This window comes from Aedes albopictus, chromosome 2 (genome assembly GCF_035046485.1).
Source record: "Aedes albopictus strain Foshan chromosome 2, AalbF5, whole genome shotgun sequence".
NCBI classification, from domain to species: Eukaryota; Metazoa; Arthropoda; class Insecta; order Diptera; family Culicidae; genus Aedes; species Aedes albopictus.
Window position 1 is genome coordinate 343,874,115 of NC_085137.1, and position 13,686 is coordinate 343,887,800.

Consider the following 13,686-nt stretch of genomic DNA (forward strand, 5'->3'; position numbering starts at 1 on the left):
AAGAAGAAGGAGAAGAAGAGCATAACTAGAATTTGCTAGGTTGAAAAAAAAAACCAAAGAAGGGAAAGTTCACTAACCTGTAATATTTTCTACTTTCAAAACTGCTAAGTTATTCGCTATGCATATCTGTTGAAAAAAGAAAAAAAAGCTCCCATGCAACACGTAAACCGGCTAAACTTCCCCAAAAGTTTTCAACCATCTCTCAGCGCCCTTCCCAACTGTCCCCCCGCTAACAAAGGATTCAAGAAACCTTTCATTCATGTTGTGCGGGATGTCGAGGCAACACTTCCTTTCTTATGGACAAAATCCCACTGTCCCCGACAGTCCGATCCCTTGAAAGTAAACTTCCAGGTTCTGAATTAACATGCGGAGATGAAATAAACTTTCTTCAGCAAAAGTTCCTTTTCGCCAAGTTCACACATTTTGATTTATATTTTCCGGTCTCTCCCAAACTGTCTATCATCGCTCAGAAAAGTTATAAAACCGGTTCCGGTAAATTTCGATTTCGAAATTTAGATTGAATTCCTTGTGCGCTCTGCGCTTCTGTCAAGATGGATAGTGCGAATGAAAGTCCTTCCGAAACTTTTGTATAGTTGGTTCATTCAAATTTGTCACCATCTTCCAACTTTAACTGATTCCTGTTTTCCGCTGTTTTCTCTCCCTCCTTCACAGACTTGCTACGAGATGGAACGATACCTGAAAGATGAACCAAAACTTCAGACCTACAAGAAGCTGCCCGCTGACCTAGACACACCATGGGACCTGTTTGCCGCGCCCGGACCTATCTCCGGCTGGAAAGTAGAAGTAGATTCGTGTTGTTTAGAAGATTTAAATTTAAATGATAGACATTTAGACTCACACTCAAACTCATCATCATCTTCCACCTCGTCGTCACCCTGCTCCGGATCGTGGGACAGCAGTTCCTCGCTCAGTTGTGCGGTGGTGGTGAAAAAAGAACGCCTCGATCCGGACGACGACGAGGACAATAATAGCGACAGCTACGACGAACAAAGCGAAAAGTTTGGCAAAATCACCCTGCATCATCACCTCCACCACCAGAACGCAATCGAACTGAGGCTAGTGGCGCGAGCGACGACCTCCGACCTGTTACCAACGTTAACGCCTCCCTCCTCACCGGAATCACACCTCAGCATAGGCAGCAAACTGACGGCGACAGTGAAATCCGAACCAGAAATCGCGCTTCTCGACCATCAGGGTTTTCTGAGGGTATCCACGGGGACGCACATACCAAGGAATGCCATTGTCCGACTGACGACCTCCAGCAGTAAAGGCACGGTCGGGTTAACGCGAGTGATACAGGTCAGTCCCCAGCTGCAAGCCGCCATCGCCCAGCGGAGTTCCACGTCGTCCCCAAGTGCATCGTTATCGGCAGGTAATAAAAGCGTAATCCCAAGCCCCGAAATGGGTCAGATATCCTAAATGTTTTCATTGTTTTTATTCCGCAACCGATAGTTACCAGCGCGAAACACCACCAGCGGCAGCACGATCACAGTCCCGACTCGAAACGACGGATACACAAGTGTCAATTTCTCGGCTGTAAAAAAGTCTACACGAAAAGCTCGCACCTGAAAGCGCACCAACGAACGCATACAGGTAAGTGAAGTATTTAGATTGCAATAGAATATTCTTGATTCTTTGTACTGGACACATTCTACTGTGACGTTACAACGTTTTGACGCCTTTTTGATCAGATTTTCCACTATTAGTCGTAAATACGACGGTAAACCTAAAATATTTCTGCATTTCCGGATTCCTTATAAAATTTCCAATAAATAAGATCTCAATCTTAGGTCGCGTGCTTCATTACAGGGGCAAGTGCTTCATTACAGGGGACATACATACATACATTTACTCGTTCAACATCATTAATACAAGACATAATCAACAATAGTACGCCACAATACTAGGTTTGTGGCTGCCGCTCTCCATCCTCGGTCGAGCCCAATGCTCGCCTAGTCACGCTCCACCTGGTCCGCCCATCGTGCTCTCTGCGCTCCACGCCTTCTTGTGCCAACCGGATCAATTGCAAACACCAGCTTTGCAGGGTTGTTGTCCAGCATTCTTGCAACATGCCCTGCCCACCGTATCCTTCCGGCTTTGGCCACCTTCTGAATGCTAGGTTCACCGTAAGGTGCAGCGAGCTCGTGGTTCATCCTTCTCCGACACACACTGTTCTCCTGCACACCGCCGAGGATCGTCCTTAGCACGCGTCGCTCGAAAACTCCGAGGTCTTGCAGGTCCTCCGCGAGCATGGTCCATGTCTCGTGTCCGTAGAGGACCACCGGTCTTATTAGCGTTTTGTACATAGTGCATTTAGGGTCCCATATAGCCGAGGCGGTAAACGCACGGGTATTCAGCATGACCATGCTGAGGGTGACAGGTTCGATTCCCGGTCGGTCCAGGATCTTTTCGTAAAGGAAATTTCCTTGACTTCGTTGGGCATAGAGTATCTTCGTGCCTGCCACACGATATACACATGCAAAATGGTCATTGGCAGAGGAAGCTCTAAGTTAATAACTGTGGAAGTGCTCATAGAACACTAAGCTGAGAAGCAGGCTTTGTCCCAGTGAGCTTCGCGCGCTGGCTTTGCTAGATTTTTGCGATTTTTTTTTTCTCTTCTCTCTGCGGGGCTCCGACGACGGGACGCCAAGCAGTTAGTAGTGTGCGGTAGTTCGGCAGCAGCAAAGTTTCGCGCGCTGGCTTTGCTAGATTTTTGCGATTTTTTTTCTCTTCTCTCTGCGGGGCTCCGACGACGGGACGAGTGTGCGGTGGGCGCACCGTGGTTCGACATACATACATTTTTTTTGTGCAACATCATTAAGACAAGACATAATCAACAATAGTACGCCACAATACTAGGTTTGTGGCTGCCGCTCTCCATCCTCGGTCGCGCCCAATGCTCGCCAAGTCACGCTCCACCTGGTCCGCCCATCGTGCTCTCTGCGCTCCACGCCTTCTTGTGCCAACCGGATCAGTTGCAAACACCAGCTTTGCAGGGTTGTTGTCCGGCATTCTTGCAACATGCCCTGGCCACCTTCTGAATGCTGGGTTCGCCGTAAAGTGCAGCGAGCTCGTGGTTCATCCTTCTTCGCCACACACCGTTCTCCTGCACACCGCCGAAGATCGTTCTTAGCACGCGTCGCTCGAAAACTCCGAGTGCTTGTAGGTCCTCCTCGAGCATGGTCCATGTCTCGTGCCCGTAGAGGATCACCGGTCTTATTTGCGTTTTGTACATGGTGCATTTGGTGCGTGGGTGAATCTTTTTCGACCTCAGTTTCTTCTGGAGCCCATAGTAGGCCCGACTTCCGCTGATGATGCACCTCCGAATTTCACGAATCACGTTGTTGTCCGTCATCAGTAAGGATCCGAGGTTGACTAATTCCTCCACCACCTCGAAAGTATCCCCGTCTATCGTAACATTACTATCCAGACGGATCCGGTCGTAATCGGTTCCGCCTACCAGAATGTACTTTGTTTTTGAGGCATTCACCACCAGTCCGACCTTTGCTGCTTCGCGTTTCAAAGCACACAAATTGACCGGATTTTGTGAAAATCGTTCCTCGGCTTTTGAGCCCGGCTCGTCGCATCACACCTTCCAGAGCGATGTAGAAGAGTAGGCATGAAAGTCCATCACCTTGTCGCAGTCCCCGACGAGATTCGAATGAAGTGGTTAGTTCACCTGAAACCATTACGCAGTTTTGCACACCGTCCATTGTTGCTTTAATCAGTCTAGTCAGTTTCCCAGGAAAGCCGTTTTCGTCCATGATTCTCCATAGCTCTGCGCGGACGATACTGTCGTATGCCACCTTGAAGTCAATGAACAGGTAATGCGTTGGGACCTGGTATTCACGGCATTACTGGAGGATTTGCCGTAAGGTGAAGATGTTTTCCGTTGTCGCCCGGCCGTCGATGAAGCCGGCTTGATAACTTTCCACGAACTCATTCATTTTAGGTGACAGACGACGGAAGATGATCTGGGATAGCACTTTGTAGGCAGCATTCAAAATAGTGATCGCCCTTGAGTTCTCACATTCAAAATGGTCTCCTTTCTTGTGTATGGGGCAGATAACCCCTTTCTTCCACTCCTCCGGTAGCTGTGCGGTTTCCCAGATCCTTACTATCAGTCGGTGCAGACAGGTGACCAACTTTTCTGGGCGCATCTTGATGAGTTCATCTGCGATACCATCCTTACCAGCTGCTTTGTTGGTTTTGAGCTGGTGAATGGCATCCTTAACTTCCCTCAGCGTGGGAGTTGGTTCATTTTCTTCCTCCGCTGCACTGGCGTCGTCGTTTCCTCCGTTGCCGTGGTCTCCCGTGCCTACGTTCTCCACGCCGTTCAGGTGCTGATCGAAATGCTGCTTCCACCTTTCGATCACCTCACGTCCGTCTGTCAAGAGGCCTCCGTCTTTATTCCTGCATATTTCGGCTCGCGGAACGAAGCCGTTGCGGGATGCGTTGAGCTTCTGATAGAACTTCCGTGTTTCTTGGGAACGGCACAGCAGTTTCATTTCTTCACACTCCGCTTCTTCCAGGCGGTGATTTTTCTCCCGAAAGAGGCGGGTCTGCTGTTTTCATTTTTCTCGCTGTTTCATACAGTTTACTCTATTCGTGTGTTCAGTGTGGGAATCACTATGAAATCCTAGTAGAGTGTCTAATCTGCCTAATTTTTAACTTTTCTATTATAGTTTTATTGCATTTGCACTATATTTCGCACTCACGGCACTTTTGTTTACAACCGGGTGGAGGTCGCTGCTGATGACAAAGCGTGTGACTTTAGTTCGCGTTATCGGGAACACATTCGTGGTTTAGGGACCATGCGTTCTCGATATCGTGAATAAGATTCTTATGGAAGAATGGATTTTTATGCGTGAATACATACTGCAATCCAAAATAAGTACTGAAGTACAATTTAGACAATGCGCAACTTCACAGCTTCTTAATGGATATTGATTTGAATACTCAAAGTCATTGACCAGATGGCCGATTTCAGTTCCTTATTATCCAAGACATTATTTATTGTAACATCTATACATTTTCATGACTTCCATGGATATGCCAACTTAGAGCTTTCAGTTAACGGAATGAAATGTGAAAAGCCTCATATGACATTCAGTTGAAATCTTTGCTCTCCCAACGTCAGGAGGAAAGAAAAGAAATCATGCAAAATTACCCGGTTCAACTTTGAGATCAAAAACAAATCAAACTGACGAGCACTTTATTTCTTTCTCCGCCGTATGTGTACTGATGGTACATACCCAGCGAAAGGAAAGCACACAGCCAGCGTAACTTCTAAATCTTTGAAGCATTTAAAAAATCCATCAGCAAGAAGCAACGAGAAGGAAATCGAGAGTGCAATCAAGTGTAAGAAAAGCACCGAACCGCGACCGATTTGGCACCCTTCCACCCGCACGCGCTCGCGTTTTCGCTCGCGCCTTTCGCAAGATGTATTGCCATTACTCAAAAAGTGCTTATGTTGCAGTAAATTGTACACGCTCCTCTCGTAATACAAGGACGAAAGCTTTTTCGTCGGGGAAATTGCGGAAGCACAGGAACCAGCAGCGCAGCGGGAGGAAAATGCCGAAGAAGCAAACTTAGCTGTTTCTGCTAGCAGCACCACCATCCCCATCGCATCGCATCACTTCGTATCGCCTCTCGTTCACAGTAAATATTGTTGAATTTTTCAATGAAAGTATACAAACATTTGCCCCAGGAGGGAAAACTTTCGATGTAACGTGTGTCTCTTTTATCTCGGAAAGCTTCAATTCCTCGATGGTTGGATGCTGCTGCACACTTCATTGCTTTCCCTCGCACTCGCACACTGACTGCTTCAGGGTTTCCAGTCAACCAAGGGTAGAGACACACAGCAGCACATAGAAGAGCAATGGGCCAGGATGACATGCATCAGTGCAGGCTCTTTCACATGTTGGCAATTGAATTTTGAGGGATGCTTTCGAGCGATGGCGCTGGCTGGCTGGCTGGCTGGCTGTCAACGACGACGTTGTTGGTGACAACTTTGGAACATTCAGCGTGGACTCTCTGCCTGTATGTTTCGTTTATTTGATAGAATTTGTTGTAGTTGGGAGCGTATGCACGGTGCATTTTTACATAATATAATTTCAACTCAATCATGATGTAAAGTGAGTTTTGTGTCTGAAGAGCGGCAGAGTAACGACGGAAGCTCGTTTGATTGCTGCTCTTAGATGCATTTACTGAGGGAACTATTGTAACTGGTTCTATCTGGCGTTACAATATAATGAAGAATAAGTTCCCATATGTTCCCTAGGATCTGGTTTTGAAATTGTTGAATGAATTACATAATTTGATCCTACATACATATATTGCCGGCCAAATTTTTGAATTGTTTGCAGTAGGAGTTCCAAAAAATATTCCGACACATTTTTTAATCGAATTTTTGGAGGAATTCCTTTAAAAATTGCTGGAATCATCTGAGAAATTCTGGCAGGGCATTTTAACGGTATTCTTCATCCATTTTTTTTTTTCAGAGGTTCCATACGTGATTTTTGAGAAACTCACCGGTTATTTCTGTAAGAACTACAACTACAAGGAATTCCCGTTCCGTACGGGAACTGTTCTTGACTTCCCTGGGCATTTCGTATCATTGTGTTTGCTTCACAGTGTACATGGCCATACAGTGACATACAAAGAAAGCCCATAAAACCTGTGGAAATGCTCAAAGAACATTAAGTTGAAGCTACAGGCCAAGTTCCAGTGGGAACGTAGAGCCATACAAAGGAAAAAACGGTAGTAGAAATAAATTTTACAGGAATTATCGATAAATCCCTGAAAAAAATGCCGAAGAAATTATTGAAGAAATTGTCAGAAAAATTGTCTGCGAAATTCCCAAATAAATTCTAGACTAACATGTGAAAAGGGCGAAACAACCATTGTACAGCGGTCCACGAATCAGATTGACGAGGAAAGATGCATTCAGCACACATTACGGTACGTCATTCCCTTTGAACGGATGATGATTTTCTAGAAAAAAACTCAGATTAATCCACCTAGTGGTGATAGCGCCTTTCTCGTCGAATATGTACTCTAAGATATTTCCGTCGCCATAAGCTGAAGTATTCCTGAATACTGAAAATACTCTAGAACGGAACAAATATCATTTTCTTCTTTTGTCACAGTGCTCGTTCGTCAATGAGGGGGTGGAGTTGATAAATAATAAATGTATTTGATGAAAAAAATACTTAAACAATTAAGCAAAACCGCTTAACTCATCGGGTTTGGTAAGTAATTTTCTGGAGGACTCTTCACCTTAAAATTTTAAAATTTATTGGTTTTATTCATTTGTGCCCTTCCTCAAAATGTAGAATTCCGACCCAAAATTTCCAAGGGGGAACCCCTCTTGACTTAAGAGAAAATCGAAATTTGTGTCAGCCTTGTTCAGAAAAGCATGAACCTTATCAAAGCCATAATCTAATTTGGAAACTTATTGATTGGGGTTCCCTGTTTGGTGGACTTTTATCCCCGGAACAGAGGGTCCGTAGTGCTATTCTAAGCCGGCAACTACACGGGCATTTATTACCATTGGTTATACTGCCGTTCTACGCATGATCATCCCATGTTATATGGGATTCCCATGTAACATGGGGCAACAAGCAGTATAAGATTCGTGTAAAATTTGACAAAAAAAAGTGCAAGCAAGTGTTACAGAGCGCGATGGCTCAACCAGTTGCATCAAAATTGTGCGCAGTAATTTAAGTCACAAAAGGAAGTCGATTTTGTTTTGTTGTAATTTCAGCGATGCATCTAATCCTGATTCTGCAACAATGCCGGTAATCTTCGGTGTGGTCAGAGCTTGGATCAAAGACTATTTTCCTGCTGCCCGTTTATCTGGTTATCGAACATTTTTGATGATTTGATATTTCGCATGCATGGGTTTGGCTCACTTTTTAAACTGGCCACTTCCGGCGAGACATCAGATCAGAATCGCGCTACAATATTCGTTGGTCAGTCGGTTTTCTCGGTAGGGCGATGGAAGTGCGAGTGAAAAATCCGGGTTCAGAATCGCGCTACAATAATCGTAGATCAGTCGGTTTCCACGGTAGGGCGATGGAAACGCGAGCACGAAATCCGGGATCAGTGGTCATCGTGATCAAATAAATCATAATCGTGATGAAGACCGCGACGTGTATTTCCATATAACTAGTGGATCATATCACCTAACAGAGGTGGCTCCTAGATCCACACCTTACCCTACCCTACTAACCACCATTCCTTTCCGTGACAACTGTGGGAATGCTGTGGATTCCACGGTTTCTAGTTGCAACGGTTGTCGAACTAACATTCCTTCCCTTTCCTGATGACCGTAAGGACGTGGCCAGCGCCGTTATTGACTTTAAATAGCTGAACTCTCGAATTGTGCACATTGAGAATGGTTAGCTAGTCCCAAGCTTTCACATTCATTGGCTCTCTGTGCAACTTCGATTGTTCTGGTCAATCACGGAGTAGCAACTACGATGTGTACGGTTATCTTTGCTTTGCTTTGCTTTGCCACTTCCGGCGAGACATCTGGAAACGGTTCCGGAACACAACCGGTTCAGATATGTTATTTAGAGGATTGATTGATTCATCTGATTATCGATAAAGCCGCTATTTGGTATGTCGCATGTCTGGGCTCGGTTCACTTTTTTAATTGAAACGGTTCCGATACACAACCGGTTCAGATATGGTCTGAAACTATTTTCCTGCTTATCGTTCATCTTGTTACCGAAAAAGCCGCTGTTTGATGTGTCGCATGCATGGGTTTGGTTCGCTTTTTTAGTTAGCCACTTCCGGCGGGACACCTGGAACCAGTTCTAAAACGCTATCAGTTCAAATATTGTCTGAAACTACTTTCCTGCTTACCGTTCACGCGGTTATCGCAAAAGCCGCAATTCGATGTGCAGCATGCCTGGGTTTGGTTCTTTTTTTTTTCAATTGGCTACTTCCAGCGGAATACCTCGAACCGGTTCCGGAACACATCCGGTTCAGATATGGTCTGAAACTATTTTACTGCTTACCATTCATCTGGTTATCGATACAGCCGCTATTTGGTGTGTGCTCTCGTCATATCACCGCCGTGTGGAGCACTGTCACACGGTGGTGTGAAGAAATCGTTAGTATCTGAATCAGCGTATAGTTTTCTCTCGTCGTTTGAAGTCCCGTCGGTTAAGAAAAAAGTACACAGAATAGGGCCGTAAAGACATCCTGGCCGAAACATTTGCATGCCTGGGTTTAGTTCACTTTTTGAATTGGTCACTTCCGGCGGGACACCTGGAACCGGTTCCGGAGCACAACCGGTTCAAATATAGTCTGAAACTACTTTCCTGCTCACCGTTCGTCAGGTTATCTCAAAAGCCGCAATTCGATGTGTCGCATGCCTGGGTTTGGTTTTTTTTAATTGGCTACTTCCAGCGGGACTCCTGGAACCGGTTTCGGAACACAACCGCTTCAGATATGATCTGAAACTATTTTTCTGCTTACCGTTCAACTGGTTATCGATACAGCCGCTATTTGGTGTGTCGCATGCCTGGGTTTGGTTCACTTTTTTAATTCGCCACTTCCGGTGGGACACCTGGAACCGGTTATGGAACACAACCGCTTCAGATATGATCAGAAACAATTCTTCTGCTTAAAGTTCATCAGGTTATCGAAAAAGCCGCTGTTTGATGTGTCGCATGCATGGGTTTGGTTCACTTTTTTAGTTGGCCACTTCCAGCGGGACACCTGGAACCGGTTCTGGAACACTACCGGTTCAAATATAGTCTGAAACTACTTTCCTGCTCACCATTCAACTATTTATCGAAAATGCCGCTATTTGACGTGTCGCATGTATGGATTATGTTCACTTTTATATTTGGCCACTTCCGGCGGGACACCCGGAACCGGTTCCGAAACACTACCGGTTCAGATAAGTCTGAGACTATTTTCCTACTTCCCGTTCATCAGATAATCGAAAATGCAGTGGTTTGATGGGTCGCATGCATGGGTTTGTTGCATTTTCATATCTGGCCCCTTCCTGGGGTACCGGTCCGGAACACCTAAATGGCCATAACTCCGGAACGGCTGGACCGATCTGAACCATTTTCAATAGGAAACAATGGGGCAATATACCGCGTCTAATGAACCATCGGTCGTTGAAATCGGTTCATATTTACTATCTAAAAATGAGGTGACCTTTTTGTACACATACACACACACACACACACATACATACACACACACACACACACACATATACATACACACAGACATCATCTCAACTCGTCGAGCTGAGTCGATTGGTATATAACACTTGACCCCTCCGGGGGCTCTATAAAATTTTCGTTTTTGGAGTGAACATATAGCCTTTCGGTACACCTAGGTGTACGAGAAAGGCAAAAATAGGCACTTTTCAAGTATTTTTTACTTGAGTTACAAAAATAACACCCCTCTTTTTTTTATATGTTTTATAACAACATTTCTTCTTTTGAATGTGCGCAAAATATATTTTTTATGTTTGCCCCATCCCGTCATATCACCTTTTCAAAAAACTATGAATTTCTAAGAAAAACACCTGTAGTTATTAAAGTGCCCCACACAATGCATACGTTTGCGTGTGCGTGACAGTAGTTTGACACATTTTCCATGGGAAAACTGTCAAAAAAACGCAAACCTCGACGGAACGGACGCTATGTGTTCCAGGCTTAAGTCAAAAGAGATAACGACGCGTCTTCAAATGCTCTACAATTTTTCTTGGGCGACTTTGATGAAAAATCGAAACTGAAAAAGTTAATAACAGAAAACCGATTTTTCTTGAACCACCGGTTTTTCTTAAGGTGCACCCTAAGCTTATTCAGAAAAATATCTCTAGATAATTGACCGATCTACATAAAAAGCTACATAAAAACTGTCTTCAGCCAACTTGCTCAAAATTGATAGATCTACAACTTTCTCAAGAATATATATAGTTTTTCTGCAAATAAAAGAGTTTGGTTACCAATTCTTTGAAAATATGGGCCACCCTAATTTTCATGCACATTGGAAAGAGGGCCTTTTTATTAGAGACAACTTTGTAGAAGACCTTATTTGTCTCAAAAATCATTTGATAACGCTGAATACATCTTTCCTCGTAAATCTGGTTCGTGGACCATTGTGCATTGCACGCCTCAGCTTCTTCCGTCCCTCTTAGGTGGATTTCAATTTATTTATGCACACTTCGCTCATTATCAGATAGAGGAGAGTCCACTCTATCTATTACTGATAAAAGATTTAATGAATAATGGAAAATACGCTTAGGAGGAAAGAGAGAATCAGAAATTCGCAATGGCTGTTATGCCCTTTTCAAATCTTAGGCTAGAATTGGCAAAGGGACTCCTAAATAAACTGTTGAAAAATATTCTGAATATTTTCTAGACGCATTCTAGAAAAAACATAAAGGGAAAAGAAATTGTAAAAGGAGTTCATGTTAGCTGTTGCTGTAGCTGAGGCAATTTTATGACAAATTGAAATTCTAAAAGAATGGTCAAAAGCACGCTTTAAAATTTTTGGAGGAAATTTTCAGTAAATTGCATGAGAAATTCCAGATAAAAGTTGCGATTGAATTTTGCCTGAGCTGCGTGTTTTGAATTTGTCAAACGATTTCCTCAATAAGCTGTCAGAGAATACTTCAGTGGCTTATCTAGAGAAATTGTTTGAGAAATTCTTATAAATCAACTGTCGAAAGAATCCCTGAAGAAATTGTTGAAAGGACACATAAAAAATGCAAGTAAAATTTGTGCAAAAAATTTCAAGAATCCTCCAAAGAAGGCTTCTTAAAAAAATCCTAAAGAAATTCTCTAAGAATTTCCCATTCAAAAATAATGAGATGGAATTCGTAAGTAAATTTTCCTAATTGTCATTGAGCTTTCCAAAGAAATTCCCTGGAAATATTCTTTTTCATTTCAGTCTACTGAAGTTTGTGTTAAAACATCAGACAAATAATAAATCTCGTTTTTCGTATTAAAAACTACGTAGCCGTTAAAATTATGTAGTAAATATGTAGTTATGGAGTTAGGTATAATGGACGGGAAATTAAAAAAAAAATGGTTGCAAAATTCGTCATTAAATGTATAGAGTGCATGAATTTCCAGAGGAGTTCCTGGAACAATTTTAGGATGAATATAAATATAAGCTGTTTTAATTTGTTTTTCCATCTATTATTCAGCAGTAGTTGAAAACAATCCAGAGAACATCGTGATCCACTTATTTCTCATATTTCCCATTGAACTTCAACTCTCTTAAACACCCATTTTCTAAGAAAATTGCTTTGTTGTTTGACATAAACCTATCATTGACCTGCTTTCATTTTGACCACCAAACCTAACGTTATCCGACGTGAGTCCAACACTTTTTTTTTTCAGTGCTGGGCACCAACGGTGATGCAGAAAGCTGCATTGAAAGATTTCTATCCTGGGCGATTGCCAGCCATCGGCTCGATCTGTGGGCAGGTCGAATTTCTATAGACTTGCATGATTTCGTTTTTGAGGCTACGCCGCCATGAGCCTCTGGGTCTGCCTCTGCTGCGTCGTTCTGCTGGGTTCCAGTCTAACGCTTGCTTGCAGATTTCGTTTCCGCGCCTGCGTAGAGTGTGGCCGACCCACCTCCACTTTCGCTCCCGAATTTCTGTCGCTATCGGCTTTTGATGACGACGATGGAGCTCCACGTTGGAGATCCAATTATGATGCCACCATGCACGAATAATATACCGCAGGCATCTATTGATGAAGACCTGCAGCCGTTGAGTGTTCTCCACTGATACACACCAGGTTTCACTGGCGTATAGCAGCACAAATTTCACGTTTGAGTTGAAAATTCGGATTTTGGTGCGGCGACTGGTTGTTTCTCCATTAATTTCTTAAACTCGCAAAAGCAGCCCTTGCCTTCTTGATCCGTACACCTATGTCGATCCTGGTCGATCGGCCGTCATTTGGCTACCAAGATATTTCAACAGTTTCCACTGATTGCCCGGCTACCGAAAAGCTGGTAGGATTGACCGTGTTTACATCCAACGATTTCAACTTGTTGACGTTGATGGTAAACCCTACCGCCGAGGAGCGATTGGCAAGATCATCGAACTCGCTCTGCATATCAGAGCGTCGTTGAGCTAGGAGAGCAACGTCATCAGCCAGTTCGAAGTCATTTAGGTGCTCCATGGTAATGGGCTGCCCCTGCAATCTACGATTCGGTTCACGGTCAGTCGCACCTGCCAGGATCTCGTCGATTACGATGAGGAACAGTAGCGGTGATAGCAGAGGCGTCTCGTGACTAGCAGACTGACCTGTTCTACAGATTACTATTTTACTAAATGAAAACACATTAGAGTTATTTTATACTATGCTTACTGTTTTTTTTGTTTTAGTATTGTGATTTTTAACATAAGCTGATTTTTTATCTTCTTGTTTGTTAACCATTTTCTGAAAAATATCTTCCGCATTTTCATCGCAAATAATGATGCGATTCGCATTCAGATGCGCCTTTGAGCGACTTCCGAAGTTTGGTATCTCACATACTTTTAGAAACATCCGTTTTCGGTGGAAGTCATTTTTTAACGTTCTTTACACACAGACGGTACTTGTTTTTTTTTTTTTTTTAAACATGTCCAACATGCTCTCTTTTCCGCAAATGTTCGAAATTTTC

General features: G+C 43.6%; 1 protein-coding gene across 2 annotated transcripts in view; it reads left to right on the forward strand.

Annotated features, from left to right (window-relative positions):
* Positions 1-13,686, forward strand: part of LOC115263159 (Krueppel-like factor luna) — a 271,925-nt gene that overhangs the window by 122,559 nt on the left and 135,680 nt on the right. For both annotated transcript variants that reach the window (XM_062852639.1, XM_029866087.2), the window contains exons 2-3: positions 673-1,393; positions 1,474-1,614. In XM_062852639.1, the coding sequence (XP_062708623.1) occupies positions 685-1,393; positions 1,474-1,614 (850 nt within the window). In that variant the 5' untranslated portion in view covers positions 673-684. The remainder of the gene's footprint in view (positions 1-672; positions 1,394-1,473; positions 1,615-13,686) is intronic.